This window comes from Lasioglossum baleicum, chromosome 9 (assembly GCF_051020765.1).
Source record: "Lasioglossum baleicum chromosome 9, iyLasBale1, whole genome shotgun sequence".
Classification (NCBI taxonomy): Eukaryota; Metazoa; Arthropoda; class Insecta; order Hymenoptera; family Halictidae; genus Lasioglossum; species Lasioglossum baleicum.
Window position 1 is genome coordinate 8,966,714 of NC_134937.1, and position 22,133 is coordinate 8,988,846.

General features: G+C 45.3%; 6 protein-coding genes across 9 annotated transcripts; 4 read left to right on the top strand and 2 right to left on the bottom strand.

The window, feature by feature from the left end:
- The first annotated feature begins 141 nt into the window (after positions 1-141).
- LOC143212212 (putative methyltransferase NSUN7) lies at positions 142-4,900 on the top strand. Its single transcript, XM_076430753.1, has 10 exons — positions 142-838; positions 1,201-1,625; positions 2,098-2,267; positions 2,331-2,433; positions 2,667-2,959; positions 3,032-3,279; positions 3,359-3,743; positions 3,816-3,914; positions 4,272-4,565; positions 4,672-4,900. Exons 1-10 carry the CDS (start codon positions 588-590, stop codon positions 4,894-4,896), a joined length of 2,493 nt encoding a protein of 830 aa, XP_076286868.1. The 5' UTR covers positions 142-587; the 3' UTR covers positions 4,897-4,900.
- LOC143212254 (leucine-rich repeat-containing protein 59) lies at positions 3,031-15,748 on the bottom strand. Its single transcript, XM_076430864.1, has 7 exons — positions 15,606-15,748; positions 15,296-15,491; positions 15,161-15,220; positions 14,963-15,085; positions 14,687-14,900; positions 14,401-14,601; positions 3,031-14,316 (listed from the first exon to the last, which is right to left on the bottom strand). The coding sequence occupies exons 2-7, from the start codon at positions 15,383-15,385 to the stop codon at positions 14,039-14,041; spliced, it is 966 nt and encodes a 321-aa protein (XP_076286979.1). The 5' UTR covers positions 15,386-15,491; positions 15,606-15,748; the 3' UTR covers positions 3,031-14,038.
- Positions 5,895-9,082, top strand: LOC143212255 (uncharacterized). Of its 2 annotated transcripts, none has more exons than XM_076430866.1 (4): positions 5,895-6,023; positions 7,519-7,986; positions 8,476-8,721; positions 8,793-9,082. In XM_076430866.1, exons 1-4 carry the CDS (start codon positions 6,021-6,023, stop codon positions 8,940-8,942), a joined length of 867 nt encoding a protein of 288 aa, XP_076286981.1. In that variant the 5' UTR covers positions 5,895-6,020; the 3' UTR covers positions 8,943-9,082. The 2 variants fall into 2 exon arrangements, with proteins under 2 accessions (XP_076286981.1, XP_076286980.1); XM_076430865.1 differs by lacking the exon at positions 5,895-6,023 and adding an exon at positions 6,935-7,093.
- On the top strand, positions 8,956-13,686 carry LOC143212211 (uncharacterized). 3 transcript variants are annotated; one of them, XM_076430752.1, is made up of 6 exons: positions 8,956-9,973; positions 10,181-10,778; positions 10,851-11,023; positions 11,572-12,306; positions 12,377-12,880; positions 13,153-13,686. In XM_076430752.1, exons 2-6 carry the CDS (start codon positions 10,373-10,375, stop codon positions 13,684-13,686), a joined length of 2,352 nt encoding a protein of 783 aa, XP_076286867.1. In that variant the 5' UTR covers positions 8,956-9,973; positions 10,181-10,372. The 3 variants fall into 3 exon arrangements, with proteins under 3 accessions (XP_076286867.1, XP_076286865.1, XP_076286866.1); XM_076430750.1 differs by having other exon boundaries at positions 9,832-9,973; positions 10,218-10,778; XM_076430751.1 differs by having other exon boundaries at positions 9,832-9,973; positions 10,218-10,778; positions 12,377-12,877.
- Positions 15,749-16,329: 581 nt separating the features above from the next.
- Nulp1 (Nuclear localized protein 1) lies at positions 16,330-19,371 on the top strand. The gene is made up of 8 exons (XM_076430787.1): positions 16,330-16,673; positions 16,831-17,192; positions 17,273-17,504; positions 17,570-17,823; positions 17,899-18,208; positions 18,281-18,568; positions 18,650-18,843; positions 18,919-19,371. Exons 1-8 carry the CDS (start codon positions 16,542-16,544, stop codon positions 18,941-18,943), a joined length of 1,797 nt encoding a protein of 598 aa, XP_076286902.1. The 5' UTR covers positions 16,330-16,541; the 3' UTR covers positions 18,944-19,371.
- An 83-nt stretch (positions 19,372-19,454) lies between these two features.
- On the bottom strand, positions 19,455-22,072 carry Arp3 (Actin-related protein 3). Its single transcript, XM_076430855.1, has 6 exons — positions 21,886-22,072; positions 21,346-21,526; positions 20,843-21,157; positions 20,452-20,766; positions 20,159-20,377; positions 19,455-20,077 (listed from the first exon to the last, which is right to left on the bottom strand). The coding sequence occupies exons 1-6, from the start codon at positions 21,927-21,929 to the stop codon at positions 19,898-19,900; spliced, it is 1,254 nt and encodes a 417-aa protein (XP_076286970.1). The 5' UTR covers positions 21,930-22,072; the 3' UTR covers positions 19,455-19,897.
- Between the last annotated feature and the right edge of the window lie 61 nt (positions 22,073-22,133).

Genomic DNA, 22,133 nt, shown 5'->3' on the forward strand with positions numbered 1-22,133 from the left:
AACTGCCGTTTCCAACGATTCCCGTTCAGTCTGGTGAACGTTTTGCATAGAAATAAGACACCGATATTCCTGAAAGTACCGAATTTGGTCGATAAGATCGATTCGGGGGTTGAACGAGCGTTCAATTTCGCTTGCCGTTAGCGACGCGTTTATGCCGCATTCGTCCCATCGGCGAATATGCATACCACGGAATGCAACGATACGAATAAATGACATATGACACGAAAGGGACACGTAACATAACGTAGCGTAACGTAACGACTTTGGAAGACCGAGTTACCGTGCTCGTTGGATGGATCTAGGCTGACCGCGAACAGACGGTTGATCGTGATTTCGTCGAAGATGTTACCGGAGCACGCGACGTTGCGACTACCGTAAGATTGAAAGTAGAACTCTACTTTTGGTCGTTTTAGGAGGCTCGGAAAGGGAAGAGGGAAGAAGGAAGCTCACAGTCTCCGGTGTTCGAACAAGCGCAACGGTACACATACTTTAACACTGTATACGCGTAGCGGTTTCAAGAGATTCGCAGCGTTCTGTATGCAGTTCGCGTAGTTATTCAGAAATTTAGGGCCCGAATCTCTGAAACGATGTCGGGAATTCGAGGAGAATCGAAAAGTGGAGTTCCCGATCGGGACGGGGGTAAATTCAGCGAGTACGCCAAGACTTTGCGAATCATTTTTAAAAGTTGGACGTCGATCCGCGGGCAACTTCGCGACGAGAAATTGTACGAAGAGGCGGAGGAGTTGATTTTGCCGAGTAACGAAGATTGGCGACAGCGCGTTTATTACGGTCTGGTCGAGTTGCAAAGAGCATGCGATAAGGAGACCGCGACCAACAGGTAATTCGAATTTTCTTTGCTTTGGCCGCGATGGCGAATACTCGCATACACGCGCGGAGTCTCGACGCGTCGCGTGTCGTCTGAAGTACTCGTTTCGACTAGTCGTTGGTAGCCAGGATCCGTGTTACCTTTGTCGATACGACGTCAAGGCTAGCGATGAAGCTTTACCTTCTACCTCCCTTCACCTGATTTCGTTCCATTTCTTTTGGTTCGAGTCGGTGCATTCTCTCGCGTTGCCTTACACTCGGGATGACTCGTATCGATCCGCGTCGAGGCTGCGAACAATGAGGGAGTAAGCAATGGATCGCGATCGATTAAACGGTATCGTGTAAATTAACGAAGTTGGTGCTACGACGAAAAAGGGTTGGCGAATCTGAGCCGACGCCGCAACCGGAGAAGACGAAAGTGGAACAGGAGGAGGCGGAAGATGCACAGGACGACCAGCGGAAACGGAGAACGGTGGAGAAGTCTCGCTATTGGGAATGGGAGCCGCGAATCCATGGATCCTCGCTGAGCAATGCGGACGGAGAAAGTTGTAAGGCTGTCGACACGATGGGATCGGTAAGCTCGAGGATGGAATCGGAAACAGGATCGGGAACAAGATCGAGAATGAGCATTGATAGGATCGCTGGCTCGATGACGGAAGCCCGCGCGACCAAGCCGGGTTGGCGGGTCAGCGATATCGTTTTGGCTGCGAGGGTGCTACGGAAAGAATCGACGTCCCCCGCCTATTCTGACGAGGCTGAGATGCGTCGAGTATTTGGACTCGTTTACGACGTGCTTAGGTGTAAGTTGCCGCCGATCGTTTGAAAATATCGGTAAATTTAATCCTTCGCAGGCGGAGCTGTTTTAATTCGCTGATTAAACATCTCTTCCTACCTAGAATAATTCTATTCTACATCAGTTTTTCTCATTCTGCGGATATAATACTTAAATGTTTCGTAATTAATTAGTAGACTGCGGATTTTTATGCAAAATAAAAAATGTTTGCATTGATTGCAGGACACAGGAGCAAAATAAAAATTGTATTCTTCTCTTAATCGTCCTATTAAGCTAGAACTAATACGTTGATGTCCTTAAATATTTTTAACATGTCCACTGCTTTAAATTGTACGTGTCCATTTTTGTCGTAAATGCATAAAATCCGCAGTCTATTAATTAGATACCAACATCGAGTCGCCACTCGAGTGCCACGGGTTAAAGATTCGTTTTCTTTCGTGTTTCGTCTCTCCATGGCGCGTCATCGGGTATCCCTGTAGACAAGAAGATCTTTGGTCGGGCTTTGGAGGAGGTAGGATTTTGGCGACGGAACGGCGCGCTCAAGCATCGGCGAAAGATCGTCTGGTTGTTGCTGTACGATATGCAAGGAAGAAAATTTTCGAGACGCGGCGAGATCGACGCTATCGAAGAGCGGGAAAGGATTTTTCAGGTAACGGTGAAATAGAGATCAACTCCTATCTTGTCTTCTCGGTTGTTTGTTTTCTCGATCCAGACTGCCGGATTGATGGACATCGAAAAGGCTCTGCTGGAGGCGAAAACCCATCTTGCCGCGAGTATCTCGCGGCTGCGTATCTGCGGTTCGGCTCTAAGTCTCGGTGAATAGCAATAGATAGCATAGATTGTTCTGGGTGGTTCTTTGGGGATTTGGCTGGGCGAAGATATAAGTATGAATAAGAAAAGGAAATGACGTTCGTTGTCGCTTCGCGAGTAGAGTCGTGTGCATGCTTGCGTCCTACCTAGACTATCGTATACGATGATCCGTACCGTGACAAGATAATTTGTACCGTGTTGTTGGCGTGATGTACGGTGAAAACGACGCGATACGAAGACGCACTGCTGCCTGCGCGTTTACGGAGCATCGAAGGCGTCGCTTGGGGCGAACAGGCCGAGGCTGCGGCGCTCGCCTCCGGATGGATCAACTCCAACAAGTTTCCCAGCAAACAACAGTTTCTCGAGGAGATGTCCACGCTGAATTTGTTCCTCTGCGAGGACACGTCGGAGATGACCGACACCGGGTACGCGTTCGATCCGATTTGTCCGAAAATGATTGAACTGCCCGAGGGAGCGCGCGAGACCTTGGCTCGCTCCAGTCTAGTGCGCGATCATCGTTTCGTTTTTCTGGTGAGCACCGGACTACAATCTTTCTCGCTACGAGGCGGAGAAACATATTCTACGATCATATTCTACGAATAGGAGAGATCGTTGTGCCTGGGGGCGGCCGCTCTGGCGCGGGCGATGCGTGTCGGTCGGTTTTGCGGGCCGGTGGTGCTGACGCACGCCCTGGCGCCTCGACACACCGGCTATCTGGCCGAATTGTTGCAAGACATCCAAGACGCCGGTCGACTGTTGGCTTTCGGAACTGGCGAACGTCGTGTCGAGTACGAGACGTACTTGAACAAGCTCGGCGTCACAGCGCAGAGATGTCGCGTGTTCTCTGAGAAGTATACTCCCCTTTTCTCTTGCCTGTGCTACCCCGTGCTTTTAGTTTCGCGTATTTTCTGTCTCGTTCGCTTTGGCTAGATACGTGTCGCCCCCGGCGACGGCCGAGTTGGACAGGGCTACCGTGGTTCTGGCCATCCCGCCGTGCAGTTACACCGGCGTTAGAGATATCGTCGATCTGGCCGTGGCTCGCGGCGGGGACGCGGATCTTCTTGAATCACTGACGGACGCTTGCGTCGCGGACGATGAACTCGACGACGACGATGCTCGAGACATCGGAAAATCACCGCGGGCTCACCTGGCCGATCAAATGTCGACTCTGAAGTACGCGTTGACCAGGCCGAACGTTCAGTTCGTCATATACGAAGCGCACACGATTCTACCCTCGGAGACCACGGAAATGATTCGGCGAGTGGTCGACTACGCGAATCGAATGGCCGTGGCGAGACACATCCGCGATCAACCGGTAAGCACGCTCCTCCTCCTCCTCCTTCACAGGATTCGTCTTAGGACGGTTCTACGTCGCGGTTCTTTTTAGTCGAAGAAGAAGTCTTCGAAAGACGTCGACAAACCGGAGCAGCTGGACGACGATGGGAGGGACGACGATCAGACTTTCCTGGCGTCCGCCAACGTTGTCGTAAGCCTTTCCGAATAAACTATTGCTTTAAGGGGTAGACCAGTTTTTAGGATTGCTAAGATATGGGTTTTCAAAAGCGCTAGATTAAAGATCGAAGAATTTTACGTTGACGAAGAAGCATTTTTACGTCATCTGTCGCAGCTTCCGAATAATGCAAATCACGCCTCGTAAACGTAAAAATAGATCTTCTGAGGGCGATTGCGGCCTAGATTGATCCTTTATCTAGCGCTTTTCGACCCATTCTTGCAGTATCGAGAAATGAGAAGGCGCACTCGCACTTTTGCAATCCTGAAGACGAGAGTCTACCACCTAAATCGTTGCTCGATTGGTTCAAACATGTTTTCGTCGAATCCGAAGGTTCCGGACAGCGATCTGTTCGAGGTAGGCATCATCGACGACATTTACGGGAAGAACGTGAGCGGCGCGTTAGACCCGGGATGCTTCCTCGCGGTGATCAAGAGGAAAGAAATGATGCAATTCGATTCGTTGTTCATGATCAAAGTGGCCGAATCGAAGGGTTTGTTCGGCGATCCGAACCAACGCGACCCCCGAGAAAGGAAACGCGAACCGGTCACGTCCGATCGCGATCGCCCAATCGGATCGTCCACGCTGGTCAAACCTCGCAAACGAACCAAACGACGATTCGACAAGGTATCCGTGCGTAGAGAGCAACGCAGCCGTTGCGTATCGAAAGACTTCTGATTGTTTGCAGAAAACTGTGACGCTACACGGACCTTTTGTTCTTTCGTTCCGCTAGATCGAGCTGGAACGGTTGATAGCGCACACGCACTGCTCGTTGACGAGAACTCTGAACGAAAATCCAGTCTGTCCTCGACAGGAGCGGTTACGAGCCGCGCACGAGAGAAACAACCCGCGGGTACGCGAAACACAGGGGCGCGGCCATTGTCGTCGCAGGAGGAAGAACGCAGCCACGCTCGTAAACGTTTCCCTCGACGACATTTTGTTGGCCGAACGATCGTGAATCGATCGTGATGATCGCGATCGCCTCGAATCACGCTTCGTCTCGTTTAGTTCGTGACAGTTTTCGTTTCGCGGCAAAATACTCGGTCGAAAAACTGCCGATAAACGAGCGCGATTGCGACGATTCGCGAAAAAAAACTGTTGCGTCTACCATGCGATGGCTGATTTCCGTCGACGTTTCGCGTGCATTGCCAGGTGGAGCCGTTGAGAAGTTTGCCGGGAGGCGAGAAGTCGGCAGTTTCGCGTGACCGCCGCAATCGGGACGAGAAGAACGCGTCCGCGTCTATTCGCAGCGATCCGTCCATTTTAAAGAAAAAGGCAGGTAACCGTATCAAACGAAACGATCGCGGTTCACGTGATCATGCTGTCGCGAATTACGTTCCAACAGGAATTGCGAGCGATGTATTCGTTGTATTCGGCGTGCTCGGAAGTCGACGCACTCCGGCTGCGTGGAACGTTCAACTCGGAAGAAACTCGGAGTTCGATTGAAAAATCGCACAAGTGGTCGAGACTGAATAAGTAACGTCGATCGTCGCGAATTTCGAGCCGTCTCGAGATTGAATACTTTTTTCTTCTGGTGTAGAAGCGACGTGGAGCGAGCCGTCTCGTTGAAAACTGTACTGACACCGCCGATTTTGGCCCGAGCGCTGCGACCTATACCATTGGGCAGCGATGCGGAGGATCGCGAAGAAAAAGCTGTTCGAGATCGGCGCCGGTCGTTCAAGAAACTAAGCAATTCGGCTCGACGTCCCGTTCGAGCTTCTACTCGTCGGTCTCCGAAATCTGATACCTGATACACGTTGTCCGATTTCGTCGTCTTGCCTGACTGCTCGATTCTATCGAATAAAGAATACAGTTACGAACGTGTGCGTGCAACTTCATCGTTTTTTTAAAAACTCGCATCGGATATCTCGTTACGTCGCGACGGAAGAGACGCATTCGGGCGCAGCGTGTTTTCAGAATTTAAAAGCTCTTATCGTTCCCATAATATCAGAGGAACGTTGAATTAAGTACCACTGAAATGCAACCGGGCTCGCGTGCGATCGTCCAATATTCGTGTCTTCACCGGCTTCATCGTCTGTGCGTGTTGCGATAACTCAACGTCGCTTGCACAGGCGTTCTGCAATGGTAGCGTTCTCCACAGGCTAGATGTTCCTTAGGCCCGCTACACATATCCGTTTTTTAACGTCCGGCGACCGTGCGGTACCGGAATGAACGTTTACTTAAAATCAGCGTGATAAAATCTATGGGAAATGATGTGTCGCATTACAAAAAAAATATTTTTCCGCGCGTGGTATTGGAAAAACCACAATTTTCTTGAAATTGTGCAAGTTTAACGAATTCTTTCAAGGTTAAAAAACGTTCGTACTACAATCTCCATAATTATCCCATATTCCGCAAAGTTTCAGCTTTCATTTTAAAAAAATTTCATCGCTGTGTCTCATTCCTATCGAAAGTTGTTTGATTTTGACACAGATTTCGTCGGTTTGGCCCACTGTGCGGCGTACATTATAAAAACCGCGTATGCGATCCATCGCATATCGGTCGACGTTAGAGAAACGGATGTGTGTACCTGGCCTTAGGATTTTGAAATACAAGCGAGACACACACACGCACAATCGCAAAGAGAGAAAGAGAGAGAACAGAATACGTAATCAGAATCGAGTATCGCAGCTAGATTCGCTTAACACGGAGCGGAAGAATGTTTCGCCTCGATCGCGACAACGGGAGGTTCTTTCCTAGATTTTTATGATCGAATTGCGAGATGTAGGATCGGCAGACGAGCACCCCACGACCAGTATATGGCACGTGGTCGATTTTCGTCGAAAAGTGGGCTGCCTAAAGGAGTCTCGAGCGAAAAATGCATTGCTCGCGACTGCTACGAGGTTACGCGAACCCGCAGCGTTTCTCCTTTCTTCCCTCCCGGGGAATAAATAAGCAAATTACGATCGAAACGGTAACGTCTCTGTAGTTGTAAAAGCCGCAAGAGAGAATACGACTCGAGTAGTTTGCACTTTGTTCAGAAATATGAGCTGTATCGGCTGGACAGCGGACCGCCGACCAAGGCGACGTTGAACGAAGAGGAAGCCGTTTACGCGTTGAAAACGATGAACTACATCAGACGGATGGAGAATAGATCCGCGGAATTGTATCGATCGCGTATGATCAATGGTTTCCTCCATTTGTACTCGGGTCAGGTAAATGGTAAATGATAATGGTCCCTCGATGACCGTTTATGCGATCAACGCCCGGAGGAGTAAGTCGAGTCGAAGCGATTCAGGAGGGTAGACTCTCGTTTCCAAAGATGGGGTTCTTCAGCAGTCAAAAGCGCTAGATGAAAGATCAATCTAGGCCGCGATCGCCCTCAGAAGTCTTGTTTTTGCGTTTACGAGGCGTAATTTGCATTATTCGGAAGCGTGAAGCTGCGCAGTAAATTACGCCTCGTAAACATAAAAATAGGACGTTTGAGATTCATCTTTTTCTAGCGCTTTTGACTGCTGAAAGCTCCCATCTTTGCAGTATCTTGAAATGAGACGGCGCATCCCGCACCCTAACACTCCTCGAAACGAGTCTACCCCAGAGTCTACATTCTACGCCATAGTAAAGCGGTCTGGGTTTACAGGAGGCGGTGGCCGTAGGGATGAAGATGTCGATGAACGAGGCCGATAGTCTGATAACAGCTTACAGGTGTCACGCATTCGCGGTATTGTTCGGAGCGTCGGCGCGACAAGTTCTCGCGGAGTTGATGGGCCGACGAACTGGAATATCCGCGGGAAAAGGCGGTTCGATGCACATGTACGGGCCAAAATTCTACGGTGGCGACGGGATCGTCGGCGGCCAGGTACCGATCGGCGCCGGATTGGCGTTCGCTCACAAGTACAACGGCACTGGAGGAGTCGCATGGACGCTCTACGGCGACGGAGCCGCGTCACAGGGTCAGCTCCACGAAGCGTACAACATGTCGAAACTTTGGAATCTGCCGGTGGTGTTCGTCTGCGAGAACAATGGTTATGGAATGGGTACGGCGGTGCATCGGCACTCCGCCAACACGGATTTCTACGCGAGGGGTGATTTGATTCCAGGCGTCAAGGTGAATCACCGCCCCGCGGTTTCCCTAAGTGCACCGCTATTATACGCCGCCTTCTCACGGCTCTCGTCACCGCCCCACTATAAACAGTCGCATTTAATTATATTAGTTTGATTTTGCCGCGATGTTCACCTCGTCGCTATCCTCGATCTGCGCACCGCTACTACAGTAAAGTCCCTTCGCCTACACGTTCCGTGTTTACATGCTGTCCTTTTCTACGTTCGGCATCCTTTGTACTTTCGGAACGGACGACGCAGCCGTAAAAAAAATAGTTTCCCTACACGATCACTGTCCCTGCTCGGAACAGACGATGGTAGCTAGATCGCGACTTTACTGTATACGCCGCCTTGTTCACAGCTCACGTCACTGCTCCAGTACGAACAGTCGCATTTAATTACATTGATTTGATTTCTATAACCGTACCCTAATCGTTCCCTAATCGCGTTATCGCGCTCGCAGCCCTGTTTCACCGTTTCACTGTTCCCCATTAAGGTGAACGGGATGAACATAGTCGAAGTACGCGAGGCGGTGACATTCGCGAGGGAATACGCTCTCCGAAACGGTCCCATCATTCTGGAAATGGACACGTACCGCTACTACGGGCACAGTATGAGCGACCCAGGGACTTCTTACCGTACCAGAGAGGAAATCAAGCAAGTACAGACCGACATGGATCCCATCACGACGCTCGGCAAACTCGTCGTGGAAAGCGGCGTGAAAACCGAAGCCGAAGTCGAAGCGAGTATTCTCCTCGAATATCCCCCGGTTGTCTTGTACCGTGCGTTAATCGGTTTCCCTTTCGAATACAGGAAATACGAAAGACCACGTGGCAGGCGGTGGACAAAGAATTGGAAGAGGCGAAAGCGGATCCACCTCCGGAGTTGACGGAAATCGGGAAGCACATCTACGTAGATACATTGGAGAAGACACGAGGCAAAGTACCTTGGCAAACCCATTGACACTCGACGACGCGCCTCGTCGAGGCTGAATTGCTCTCGGCCAATAAATCTCTTCTCGACCGTAACCGAGGGTTTGTTCGCTTGCTCGCTCCGGTGTTTTAAAAGATGTCCGAGGAGCGAAAGGAACAACAGCCGATGGAATGCAAACTGGCTGTTTGTTTCTCGGCGGCGGGCTCTTGCGTCGTCAATTGGAATGATCAATTAAAACGTCGTTTCGAGTCATGCTCGCGGTCGCGACCACACCTCTTCGACAGAAAGAGAGGAGAGATCGCCGCGGAGAGAAATACGGCCGAACAGAGTGAGTCAGCCGTCAAGTCGCGTCGCGTCGCGCCGCACCGGTTCAGGCAATAGGGCAACGGGAGAGACGGCGAGGCGACAGATTTCGTGGAGGAGCGACAACGACGACGACTGTCTTTGCGGGAGTCAGTCGAGCGGACTCGACTCGTACCGCATCGCATCGCCTTCCGCTGCTCCCACGTGTCGCGTCGCTAGTTGAATTTTAACAAGACAACATCGAAGCGTCAGCGCGGGTTGCCTCCCCTCGATATTTCTGTCAAAGGGGATCCGAGATAGACAAAACCCAGTGGACAAACAGCGAACGAGATTCGAAAATCATCGGAACGAGCCTTCAAACTTGTCATAATGCGTCCGCGGCTCTATCCGAAGACGTCGTCGTCGACGTCGCACCCTAAAACAAGATTCTCTCGGTCCAACGAGTAATCAAACCTACGCGACAACAAGTTCGGATAATAAAAGTGCTGCACTAGTGATACGTTGAGTAATCGTGTCATTAATTCGATGCGCCTTTTCCGGGACGCTTTATGGAATGTTCTGTTATCGACCGCGTATCTGTCACCGCATCCTGCGCGCTTGTAGCACTCTCGACGAACAATCGTAGCTGAAACAACATTTTGTCGTTTTGTTCGTTAAATTTCTCGCTCGATTTCGACTCTCGACAACGATCATGCGGACCGTCCGATCGAATAACGTGACCATGGATCTCGACCGCGAGCTTACCGGAATATTTCGAGGTAAGTTGTCTCGGTCTCCGATCGATATATCTACGCGGATAAAATCTGTGCTGTGCGTCGCGTTCGTTCCACGAGCGATCTCGTTATCGGTAATTATCGCCTGCGTAATTACGGTAGTAGTACCGATGATCGAGGCTGCCGCTACTCGGGGAACGAGCGATCGCGCGTGCACGTTTCGAAATGCGAGCCTTGCATTCTTTTCGAAAGGAAACGAGTCGAAACAAGGAAACGGCCGTGTTCACAGAAGTGGTGCAGTTTTTGGAGTGTCTTCGAGACATCAAGCTTCCGGTCACGTTGGAAAATCTTCGAAACAATCTGCTGAAGCGCTCGAAGCAGACTCTGACGACGTTCGCCGCCGAGAGATTCGGGACTCGAGCCTCTCCCGAACCGTACTTGAACATGAGTCCGGCCGCGATCCGGCCGAAAGGTTTGATGCCAACTATTGAGAAGGGTAGCGAACTCGAGGAATACGTGGGGGCGGAGGAGCCACCGAAGCAGAAGCAGCAACAAGATTATTACGAGAGTTTTCAAACGGTTGAAGCGAATCATGCGGCGGCTGTGGCGACGACGATAGCCCCGAACTCGTCTTCTTCGACCTCTTCCTCCTCCTCCGCTTCCACATTCGCCTCCGGCATGAGTTCACAGCCGCAGGTCAAAGACGAGAAGAAAGAGAACGCGCTACTGGAGATCTACGCGAGCTTTCCGGCGGCCGAGGTCAGAAGTAAATGTCAAAAGTGCGGTCCGCTTTACAGGAAAGAGGGAAAGAAGCTGTTCGTCTTCGAACAGTATCGAACGTGCTGGGTTGGTAAGTTGCTAAATCGAGAACGATAGCGATGAAGGAAACTGAATCGTATTACACAACTACCGTGTGTCGTAGGTTTGGTCGGATCGCATCTACTAATCTACGGAAACGATCGAGACAGTCGACCGTACATGGTTCTACCGATTCGCGGTTACATGGCCCGTGCAGCGCCCAACGCCAATCTCCGTGACCAACGAAAAAGCGAATCCACCTTCGAAATCTTTTGTCCCGGCAACAAGACCTTCCAGGTGAACCATCTTCCAGCTTCGAACCGATCGAGCTGATGATTACCGATAAACAGTAGAGATCGCGACAACTTATGCGTTATTGTTTCTCGATCGAATTCTTTTCGATTGTTGATGTTAGAAGTGAGACAATAATAAAGTCGCGGTAAATTGTTCGACGTTAGGCCTCGTACAGACTAGAACATTCCGACGAACTGCGCCGCGAACCACGCATTTCGACGAACGTATATCACCGTATATTAAAGTACACGTGTAAAATAAATACACGAATATTTGTGACATTATGAAATACACGGGTGCCCGCTTACATGTATTAAAATTCACAAATATTCGTGTATTTATTTTACACGTGTATTTTAATGTACGGTGATATAACGTCAAACAATGTGTTGTCTCGCTTCTAACATCAACAGTCGAAAAGAATTCGATCGAAAAACAATAACGCATAACAATAACGTGCAAATTCTTACTGCACAGTTCACGTACCACGTGCATTTATATGTATACACGTGATATAAGGATCTCTAGTAAATACAGCAAGTTTTCCACAGTTTGTCGCGAGAACGCCGAAGGATATGGAACAGTGGGTGGCGAAGATCTGCGAATTGGGCGCCGTCGAAAATAGCGAAGTCGTAGAGTCGCAAGAAGTCCTGATCGCCGCGTCGCCGGAAACCGGCGCTCGCTTGAGCCTCGATCTCGATCCTCCTCACAAAGAGGAACAATACCAAGACGTGGGGTGTTTCAGCGTCGACAAGCCAGAGTCGGAAGTAGCTGGAAAATTCATCGGCATCGTTGTCGACGGACATATGGCCGACTCGAAGAACGCGCACACGGATCTCGCGAATCTCTCTTCTTGTTCGATGGTCGCTCCTACCCCCGTTTCTATTCCCAGTCCTATCCCCGTTTCATTTCCTGGTCCTCCGTTGCCCGCGCGAATCCCTCGCAGATTACCGTCCCTACCGATTCGCGGCTCTTCGACCTCGAGCTCTTCATCCTACATACACCAGGACGAAGAAGAGGACGACATTTATCATAAAATCGAAGATTTCAGAAACGAGATGACGGAGCGTACACCCTGCTACGGTAACGTAGCTACGAGACGTACGCCGAAAAGATCGAAAAAGAATCCGGGAAGCGACGTGGAATATTCGAACGGTTCGCGATCCGAAGCGACAGACGGTAAAGAGAACGAGAAGGAAAAGGAGAAGAAGAACGAGAACAATAACGACGCCGATACCGGTGATAATCGCATCGACGAGCGAGAAGAGTCTTACGACGACGTCGAGGTAACTATGTTTCCTGGCTTGATTCGTAAACGATTTCGATAAGTTACTGATTGATCTTCCGTGTGCGCAGAGTCTACTTTCCAGATCGGGGCCAAAACCGGGCAACGAGCGACCGAAGGTAGCCGACAAAGCGACGGAATCGACAAAGTCGCCGCAAAAGAAATCCTTCTTGGACCGTGTACGAAGTCTAAAGGAATCCCCGCGGAAAGGCGAGAAGAAAACAAAGGAGAAAGATGTTACGCCACCATCCATAGACGTCCAACGGTTATCCACCTACGATGATGTATCCGGTTTGATAAACGTTCAGCAGGAGGAAAAGAAAAAGAGAGTAGAGGAAGAGGAAGAAGAAGGAGGAGGAGAAAATGAAGAAGAATCAGAGTACACTTGCCCGCCTCCACCTAGACCGATTTATGCAAACCCTCCTACCGTTGCAGACGCGATCGCAGCCGCGCACAACCACGCGACAGCGGTAGTCACTCGAACGGCGACCTGCGAGGAAGAACTTTACGATGACGTCAGTTCCTGTCGAAGAAATTACAAAGAGCAAGAAACGCGGCAACTGGACCGTGTCGTGGTGAGAACGTTGCATCGTTTATTACTAGACTGCGGATCTTTATGCATTTATAGGAAAATTTTGAAAATTGAAGATGTCAATTATATGATTCCTCATCTATTAAAATGATTAAGGGAGGAAATAGCATTCTATTTGGTTTGCTATTTCTCGGAATCGACGCAGACAATTTTTATTTTGCATAAAGACCCGCAGTCTATTTATTACTTTTTACTATCGACGGGTAACCTTCCTTTTTTTCCTTTTTTATTCCTTCCTTCTCCATCGATTTTCAGGAAACAAAATCGAGTCACGTTCAGGAATCTGCTCGACGGAAACTCGACAAGTCCGTGCCAGGCGACGATACCAAGCGGCCGAAATCCCAAGCGTCGTTCGAAGAATCAGAACACTACCAAACTCCGCGTCAAAACTCAAACCGTTACGAGCATCCTGTCGCTGAACAGGAGGAGCTTTACGACGATATAGCTATACTCGCGGAGTTTACGGCGCGGCAAAAAGAATGCCGGAACAGCAGAGACAGCGAAGAGGCTAGAGAGATCAAAGAAAAGGCACAAGCCAGTCCAGAGAAAAGATCCTGGAATCGATTCGTCGGTGGAAAAAGATCGAAACTGACCGATTCCGTTACAAATCAAGAAACGAATACAAGTCGAAACTCGAACGGAACCGAGCGCGTGGACGATCTAGCCGCGACTCGGATGAACTCATTCCAGAAACTGATCAGCAAAATGGAGAACTCTCTCGGCAAGGGATCCGTTAAAACAACACCAACGATGTTACCCAACAGAACGCATGTAACCGACAACGCGTAACGGTGGCATAAGCATGTAGGCGCAATTATCCCGAATTTTCTTCTACGAGGATCGTAAGAAAGATCTAAGCGAACCAAAGATTCAAGACTAATGCATGTGATTATTTCGATAAAGACAAACCTCTGTTGGACGAGGGCGTTTTCGTATTTGTAATCGTTTTTAATTTTTCATAATAAATAATGGAATCCTTGATTCACATAATAATAATAAAATGAAAAAGTTCGTAATATTATGAACGATACGACGTACTATAGGATAAAAATTTTCGTATCGGTCTTCTTTCTCATTTGTTCTGCCCGAGGCGAACGACACGAAATTATAGCTCGATGCTTGATCGATGTTTCGGAGAAGTCTATTTACTCGATAGTTCACCAACGTCTTGTCTAAAGCTGCTTTCATAGACATGGTACAAATCTTTGTAAATGCCTTTGGTCCAGACGGTTGCAGTCCGTACAGAGGAGTGAAACGAATCGACGCTCTGTTTCTGGAACGCTTTCAAAGGTATGCCTGTGTTCCCTTCTATGTAGTTGAAGAGCTGAACGCATTGCTCCGAATATATTGGCAGCACCACGGTCAACAGTATGCCAATGATGATACTTAGAAGGAAAAGTCGTAGAATCGTGGATTTCCCTGAAAAATATTTCGGTTTCGTTCGAATCATCGCGATGATAACGATAGAGGCAGTAGGACGGGATTGATCGACAATATATTTACCTTTCCTTGCACGTGTTTTGTCAGCGTACGAATCGCTTTCTACCTTCGTCGGTGATTCAATTTTACTCGTCTCTATTTGCGACTCGTCGCTCGAAGACCGATGCCTACCTTTATCCGAGTTTTCTGCGTTATCCTTCTCCGCCAGTTTCTTCTTTTTCTTTTTGCTAACTTTCTTCGGCAACGAGCTATCGTTTTCTGCATCTATCGACAATAAAAACGTTAGCGATATTTACAAGAACCGCTGTTGGACAGTCTAAAAATCTCTGTTCACGTTTCAAGGTATTACTTGTAATGGCGTTCAATCTTCGGAATTTCTCTGCTTCGATACTGAGTTTCACCTGTGACAGATATGTGACGACGTTGCGAGCGCAAGCTTGACATTCGCTTAAATTACTGCAGAGACCGGCTACGCTTGCTACCGCCGGAGTCAAGGGGTTTTCCTTTAAGTCCAGCCATCTTAAATTCTTCAATTCGCTTAAGCTAAGCGGTAGCCTGCTTATCTATAAAATAATGCTTCTTCGTGTATGTAATCTGCTAGATCGTTATATCGTATTGACTTTACCTGATTAGCGTATAGATCTAGATGCCGCAGTTGTTTCAATTCCCCAAAATTCTCAGGAATCTCTGTCAACATGTTTTTACTAAGATCTAATTTGGTTATTTGTTTAAGGCTGACAAAGGTATTCTGAAACAAATGATCGTGAATGGGAATTAACTTGTCGCTAGAAAAGAATCTCTAGGTACAGGCATCGATACTTACGGGCAAGGACACCAATAAATTGTTTGATAAATCTAAATGCGTTGCTTTCTTGACAGTGGCCTGTGAAACGAGAGTTCAGTGATTATTTTGCTGTACTATTTTCTACGAACAGAGGACACATGAATTTAAACTTACGATTTCTCGAACAGGCACTTCTTTCAGATCGCATAAACTAAGATCCAACGTTTCATCCTTCAGTCTGTCTTTAACATTTCGTAAATTCATGTTGACTTCGGCGATGCAGAAATTTATTCGATCAAACGAATAATGCGATAATGTATGGAAGACTTTTTCGTGTTTCGTGGTTTTTCGTAATTTTTCGGAGCGTCACCTTTCGACAAACAGCATAATATTGTACCGCTAATTGAGAGAATACGCTATTAACCAAGAAAACGATAAGATAGTTTGTTATCGCATCTCGCACGAGCAACAAACAATTTCATACTCCAATAAGGTAAAGAGGATTTTAACAACGATGTTGTGATCCACGTGGCTCGTAGGCGGATACAGGCGGACACCAATCTCCGGTGTACACGACTGTCAAATTCAAAATCCGACCAACGATCGAACAACTTTGCAAATTGTACGAGTATTGGCAGTACTTGCACCAAAGAGTAGAGATCCAGTAGAGATGCAACAAGAGCCGACACTTCGGGCGGTACCTTCGATGTCGGTTATCGCGGGAAATTTTAATCGACTGGATTTAATATTCTTAGTTCGCGTCGATATATCTATACAATAATTATAAGTCTATTTATTCTAATTTAAAATGCGATGAAAAATGTAATATTTATTAACATTGTTGTTATTTTCATTATTGAAAAGTTGAAAAAGAAGAAATATAATAAAATAATAACTGTAGAAAATATATTCCAAGAATATCTATTACGGACATATTACGAAAATATATCTATTACAAATAAAGTACAAATATATACTCTTTGCTCCATTATCACAGAGTATACAGTATAAAGAGTGTACCTAGTATTCTCACAGAATCATTGATCTATAGCACCGACGGTGTCTATAGATCAGTGAGGTCACCGACGAGAAATAAACGAGTACTGCAGATACTGTATATCTTGTCGGTGGTGAGTGGTGGTGAGATGCTGAAGTATTTACTCTGACGCACTCTGTAGTATTCGGTGATGGTATACACCAGTATACACCAGTATACACACACCAACACCAGGTGGTACATGTGGGTACATGCCAAATGCCAGTGACGAATAGCGACGTGTTTGACCGTCTACGCTATTGCGGTAATCGTGTCCGTTCAGATAATTAAGAAAATTGACAAGTGGCGAAAAGATTTCCAACGATATTTATGCTGTTTTCTTAACGATTCAACTAAATAAGAGCGGTATAATTTCTATCAAACATGTCCACACGGTATATGAAAAAAGTGTACGGGGGTGTTGCATTACCCGAGAAAGATAGCGAAAGCGAGAACGAACCAGAGAATCTAATCGTTCGTGACGTAAAATCCAAGACATTTAATTTATTTGATGTGGTAAGTTTCTCATTTTTAAATTGGAGGAGTTTCCCAACAGCTTTTTCTTTGCACGCTTCTTCGCCCTGCAGCTTCCTGGCTATCCAAGTTTAGTACACCTGTGTTAGTGTACTAAATGTTGATATACTGAAACTGATATATGTTTTCCCTTTTCCAGTTAAATCAAAATTCTGAAACAGCCGAGAAAGAAAGCGAAGAGCCACAAGATGTGGAAGAAGATACCAATGATGAGGTCAAACGTAAAAAAAGGAAGAAACGACGGAGGAAGGTGGACGGTGTGAAAGCTCAGCAAACAGTCGATCATATGGAAGTAGAAGCCACCGACGAAATCGAAAGGAGCATTAGGGAAGTGTTCGGAGACCCGCTACCAGGTTGTAGTTCTCAAGACATGAATAATTTACAGTGGATGGAAGGACAATCATCCAAAGAGGATACGTTGCTGGTGCAACACAAACATTTAAATCCTTACAATGAACTTAAAAGAATATTCGGCAGTAAAACTGTGCAAGCCGAACAGAAGTATGTATAACAATGTTTACTTTATGTTTAATCGTAAACCTACGGACTAACTGAATACAATCGAATTACAATGCTAATAGCAACAGAAGAAATAGGCCTCGTTCGGGTCATTTGAAGAAAACCTGGCTGGTTTCGGTCAGAGATAATTGGCCGCCGATCAATAAGTCTGGTCTTTCTATGTCGATGGACCAGACCATGGCAGCTGCCGACTGTAACTTCCAATACTTTGTGTACGAACATGACCCTTCGTATAGACAGGTCCAATTAAAATTTCTGGAAGCGGTGGAAAGCTTAAATCCTGAAAATATTGTTGTAAGTAACACTATTTTGGTTTGAAAAGGGAATTTGCGCGTTAACTCGAATTTAATGTGTTTCAGAACATAATAAATGCGCATTCCTATCACGTAGATGCGCTGCTACAATTAGCAGAGCTTTGCGAACTCAACGAAGATTTAGCAATGGCCGCAGAGTTCACGGAACGAGCGTTGTATTGCTTGGAATGTGCTTTCCATCCGCTGTTTAACGTTACGAACGGTGTCTGTAGGCTAGACTATAAGAAACAACAAAATCGTGCTCTTTTCATTACTCTGTTCAAGCACTTGAACTTTGTCGGCGGGCGTGCATGTTATAGGTAAAACGATGAGATGCTTATATACACATTTGATCTTTACATTTATATACTTCCGTATGAAATTTTGTATTTCAGAACAAGTTTGGAATTCTGTAAGTTACTTTTATCGCTTGATCCAGAAGGTGATCCGTTAGCTGCAGTCCTTATTATCGACTACTACGCTTTAAGAGCAAAAGAATATGAATGGTTCATTGAATTTTGCGACCTGTGGGATAGTACAACGCGTTTGACGCAACTGCCGAATATAGCGTACAGCTTAGCGTTAGCTCATTTTCACTTGGGCAATGAAACGTGGGCCAGTAGACTTTTACGGGACGCTGTATTAATGTTCCCGGAAGTGCTAATGCTTTTGCTGGACAAATGCAGTATACAGACCGACGAGAAGGTATCTTTGCAACGTTAATGTAGTTGTACTTACAGCTTTAAAACAAATAGTTTACTGTAACTTTATACGTAGGTACGGAATCACGAGTATTTTAAGAACAAGACTTCGAACATACCAGCCCTGGAGAAACTAGAGCAGCTGTACGTGGCGCGCAATTTCCGTTTATGGAAAGAAGCAGATCTTTTGCCATGGTTACGTGAAAACGTGCATGCTGTATTGAATCGAGTCGACAGTAAAGATGTTTATATAAAACACTGTGAACAAAAACGAATCAGACACTATCATGGAAAATTGCCGAAGAATATTTTGAGACATATTATATTGTCCGACATAAAAGATGTTACTGTAAATATTCAAGAGGTATGAGAAACTTTGTAACAACTGTCTCGTACAATGTACAACATGTAATTTGTTTACAATTTTTTCGTATGTATCGTATAGGTACAAAACGATGGGTCGGTGCTTTCACACGATCCTCTGCCACCTACCGATAGTATCGATATTTATAAAAGACCTTCAGCAACCACAAGGTCAACGCGATCAACTTCCAATGCCTTGTCTCTTTTTATCTCATCCTTAGTATCAAACGTTAACGAGGAAACTGTAGTTCTCGCCCTCGACGGTCTAAATTTAGTGTAAGTATCTACATACAATGTTTCAACCTGGAGATATAATTGTGTACCGTAACAAATGATGTTTTCTACTTTTAGTTACGATAATAACGAGCAAACGTAAAGTTCCGCCTACCGATGTAGAGCAATAGAAAAGACAAATTTCACTTTGAAATCGAGAATGAAAAATAATATATATGTATACATATTTTTCACGCAATAACTACTTTTACGAAGATAATATACATTTCATATCAGGTTAATATATCTACTGTTAAATAGCGAACACTGTAAAATTCTTAACGTTCTTTCTTAAGTATCCACTTACTTGTAACTTGATACACTCCGATTATGTTCAATATACATATGTATGTATAATATCTCTACGAGATTGTACAATTGATTGTTCGTACGATCTTGTGTGTATTATTATAATTTTTGATGGAATTTCGTAAACGATCATGGTACATATTACTTTTTTTGAAAATGTGTAAATACGTATAAAACATGTATGTACAATAAGAAATAAATAAAACCGAATTGTTGCAAAGATTCTTTTTAAATGTTACTTCTCTGTTGATCTAAGAGCAACTAACATTGAAAACGGGAGAATATAAATCATTTCGTGAACGTGATTTATTAAAAAACAATTATTATTTTCCAATAGACTTATTTTATGTACAGGTCTATACAATTATAATAATGTCCAGTATAATTGTCTTTATTACTTTTAATTGTTATTCGCAATGGGACGTTACCACTGCGGTTTGTAATTAATCTTTCCTTCGTATTTATTAAATGCAAATATGTCTTCTTACACGATAACGTATGCGGTAACGAATGAGCATGAAAATTATTTTCGTGTGCGTTTGCTAGTATAAGTTTGGGCGTTCTCCGGAAATCTTTCGGTTAATAGTTACGTATCTATGACATAAAGGCCCAGTATGTATGAAATATAGTTTGTAAGCGAAAAACTTAACATCGAAATCAGTTTACAATCTCATTGATGATGTTCAATTTCAACCGTTGGTTTGCGTGTAATGTTGTTTCATTCGAATGAAGTGTATTTTTATTTATTTTACACCATACTGTGAAATACAGGATTGTAACGGCATATTCCAGGACCGTATTCTAGATAAGTTTTTTTCGTGTGGCAAACCCTATAGAATTCAGGATCGCTCGCTAATAACGCGCCGCCATACCATACAGCGCAACGTTGTTTATGATGCGATATCACGTGAACGTCTATCGGCTTCGGCTGAAACATATTCAGGCATTCAATACACGCTTCTTATCTCGATAGGATTCTAATTGTTATTTGTAGACTGCCGTAGCTTACCGTAATATGAGTTCCACTTATGGTCTCGCTAATTTTCAGACGCGCGTCAACGATACGCTTTATATCGCGTTGCAATCGCCTGCCGAAGTCTTTGAACATCGTAGACCCACCCGATAGAACAATATTACTATACAACGGCCTTCTCACGTCTATGGGACAATTTTGTATCACATCGTCCACGATTTCGCTCAACGGCGTTGTAAAGTCTGGATTAGAAAACTAAAAAGATACAATCAAAATTTGTGTAAAGGATCGACGAGACAAGAAAATCGAAATTCAGAATTGTCACATACTTCGGGATGGAAAAATATCTCGGGTCCAAGAAACCTCTCGTAGCCAACGTCGACAACGAAAGGCTGTTTAGTAATACTGTTGATACCTTCGTATTTTTTGGTTTTAGTAGGATCGCTATCGTATTTAGCAAACTCCTTCGAAATATCGGGACATATATAACAATGTTTTTCTTTGATCGCTTTAGCTGTTTCTAACGATTGTTCAGGCGGTATTCCGATTTCGCGTTCCCTCAATAAACTTTGTATGAAGTACGTTATATCTCGTCCAGCGATGGGAATATGTTTTATACAGCTTCCGATAACAAAACCTTCCGCCTAGGAAAACCATGAATATTCTAAAACGATATTCCAACATTGTAGAAATTTCATCTCTCTATGCTGTTATACTTACAACTGGAATTACGTGTGTTACACCATCTCCACTGTCAACCACAACTCCTGTTAACGTTCTGTCTTCTACGCTCTTAGCTGTCCAAGACGCAGCTATCGCTAATACCGCTTGTACTGCAATATAAAGGCCTGGTACATTAAACGACTCAAACATTATCTCTGCAGTGTATTCCCTGTTCTCAGGAGTGTTTAACGGCGGTTCTGTAAGCAGAAAGTAATGATCCTCGGGTTCTGCTCTGAGATATTTGAAGATGCATTGCTGCAGGAATTTCTCCATTAAATCCCAATCTTCTACCAGTCCGTGTCTAACTGGATACTAAACAAAAAATAGTTAATCTGTGTGACATCTTATACTTTCATATTTATTTACAAAAATACTGAAACGTATTTCCGAAAAAGGGTGGAATATAAAATTCAACAAAAATAAAATTGTGTTTTATTCCACTTTCTTAAAATATTGAAAATTGCCTAAACATCCGCACTCTAATAATTACAGATACGTACTTTTATAGAATACCCGGTGGCTTCAAAAGCTTCATCGCCGATGTAAGCATCCAAATCTTCCACACCTTTGGTAATCCTTCTGGTATTAGTGTCTCCAACTTTTGCAGTTTCTTTTATAGCAATCGCCGATGGTATCATCAGCTGAGGTTCCTTGTTGCCAGCGAAGCCTAGCTTCGTGTAGCTATTCAAATACAAATGATTATTATATTTTTCTATTTCAACAGCATAGTATGCGCGTGAATGTAAATCGAAAATGTTTAATAAGGCGCACTGGTATAACCGTGTGAATAAATTTATGTTGTTTGCATCGTTCGTTCTTTTCGTTGAATATAATACCGAAATATATTGTACTTATACAATGTTAAAATAAATCGAACGATCTGTAATTTACAGTATTGGATACGTGTACAATCTAATCCATTTTCATAGGATTGTTTGTCAGACGTACATAGAAAATGTCATGTGTCATGAGTTAGTCACATCCTAGCCTATTTATTTTCGCCGGGGTTAAACAATTTGAAAATTAGAAGGTTTACTTACCCTGTACCTACATCGATTACACAGGCGGGAAGACGGCCGAGCATTTTGCTTGTCCGTTTTTAATCGGTATCAATTTTTAAACTTGTTCTGTCTGGATCTCCGACAGTTAGCACTCGGTACACTCGGTTTCTCAATCAGTTTCAATAAACCACACCTCGTTTATAGAGATAAAGCACAGCACAGAACAGAGAGCAGTAGAGCACAAGCCGCGTGCTCAATGCACGAAACAGTTGCATTCTCTCCACAGC

Excerpts from the sequence above, each read along its gene's own strand:
- LOC143212212 (XM_076430753.1), top strand. The coding sequence starts at position 588 with ATGTCGGGAATTCGAGGAGAATCGAAAAGTGGAGTTCCCGATCGGGAC. Across the intron at positions 2,434-2,666 it reads CGGTTCGGCTCTAAGTCTCG|ACGCACTGCTGCCTGCGCGT; the intron begins GTGAATAGCAAT and ends CGCGATACGAAG. Across the intron at positions 3,744-3,815 it reads GACACATCCGCGATCAACCG|TCGAAGAAGAAGTCTTCGAA; the intron begins GTAAGCACGCTC and ends GGTTCTTTTTAG.
- LOC143212255 (XM_076430865.1), top strand. The coding sequence starts at position 7,004 with ATGAACTACATCAGACGGATGGAGAATAGATCCGCGGAATTGTATCGA. Across the intron at positions 7,094-7,518 it reads TCCATTTGTACTCGGGTCAG|GAGGCGGTGGCCGTAGGGAT; the intron begins GTAAATGGTAAA and ends CTGGGTTTACAG. Across the intron at positions 8,722-8,792 it reads AAACCGAAGCCGAAGTCGAA|GAAATACGAAAGACCACGTG; the intron begins GCGAGTATTCTC and ends TTTCGAATACAG.
- LOC143212211 (XM_076430750.1), top strand. The coding sequence starts at position 9,907 with ATGCGGACCGTCCGATCGAATAACGTGACCATGGATCTCGACCGCGAG. Across the intron at positions 10,779-10,850 it reads GTATCGAACGTGCTGGGTTG|GTTTGGTCGGATCGCATCTA; the intron begins GTAAGTTGCTAA and ends CGTGTGTCGTAG. Across the intron at positions 12,307-12,376 it reads AGTCTTACGACGACGTCGAG|AGTCTACTTTCCAGATCGGG; the intron begins GTAACTATGTTT and ends CCGTGTGCGCAG.
- LOC143212254 (XM_076430864.1), bottom strand. The coding sequence starts at position 15,385 with ATGAATTTACGAAATGTTAAAGACAGACTGAAGGATGAAACGTTGGAT. Across the intron at positions 14,901-14,962 it reads TAGATCTATACGCTAATCAG|ATAAGCAGGCTACCGCTTAG; the intron begins GTAAAGTCAATA and ends ATTATTTTATAG. Across the intron at positions 14,602-14,686 it reads AAGATTGAACGCCATTACAA|ATGCAGAAAACGATAGCTCG; the intron begins GTAATACCTTGA and ends TATTGTCGATAG.
- Nulp1 (XM_076430787.1), top strand. The coding sequence starts at position 16,542 with ATGTCCACACGGTATATGAAAAAAGTGTACGGGGGTGTTGCATTACCC. Across the intron at positions 18,569-18,649 it reads TTACTGTAAATATTCAAGAG|GTACAAAACGATGGGTCGGT; the intron begins GTATGAGAAACT and ends TGTATCGTATAG. Across the intron at positions 18,844-18,918 it reads CTCGACGGTCTAAATTTAGT|TTACGATAATAACGAGCAAA; the intron begins GTAAGTATCTAC and ends TTCTACTTTTAG.
- Arp3 (XM_076430855.1), bottom strand. The coding sequence starts at position 21,929 with ATGCTCGGCCGTCTTCCCGCCTGTGTAATCGATGTAGGTACAGG. Across the intron at positions 20,378-20,451 it reads AGATATTTTTCCATCCCGAA|TTTTCTAATCCAGACTTTAC; the intron begins GTATGTGACAAT and ends GTATCTTTTTAG. Across the intron at positions 20,078-20,158 it reads TAAGTGGAACTCATATTACG|CCGAAGCCGATAGACGTTCA; the intron begins GTAAGCTACGGC and ends AATATGTTTCAG.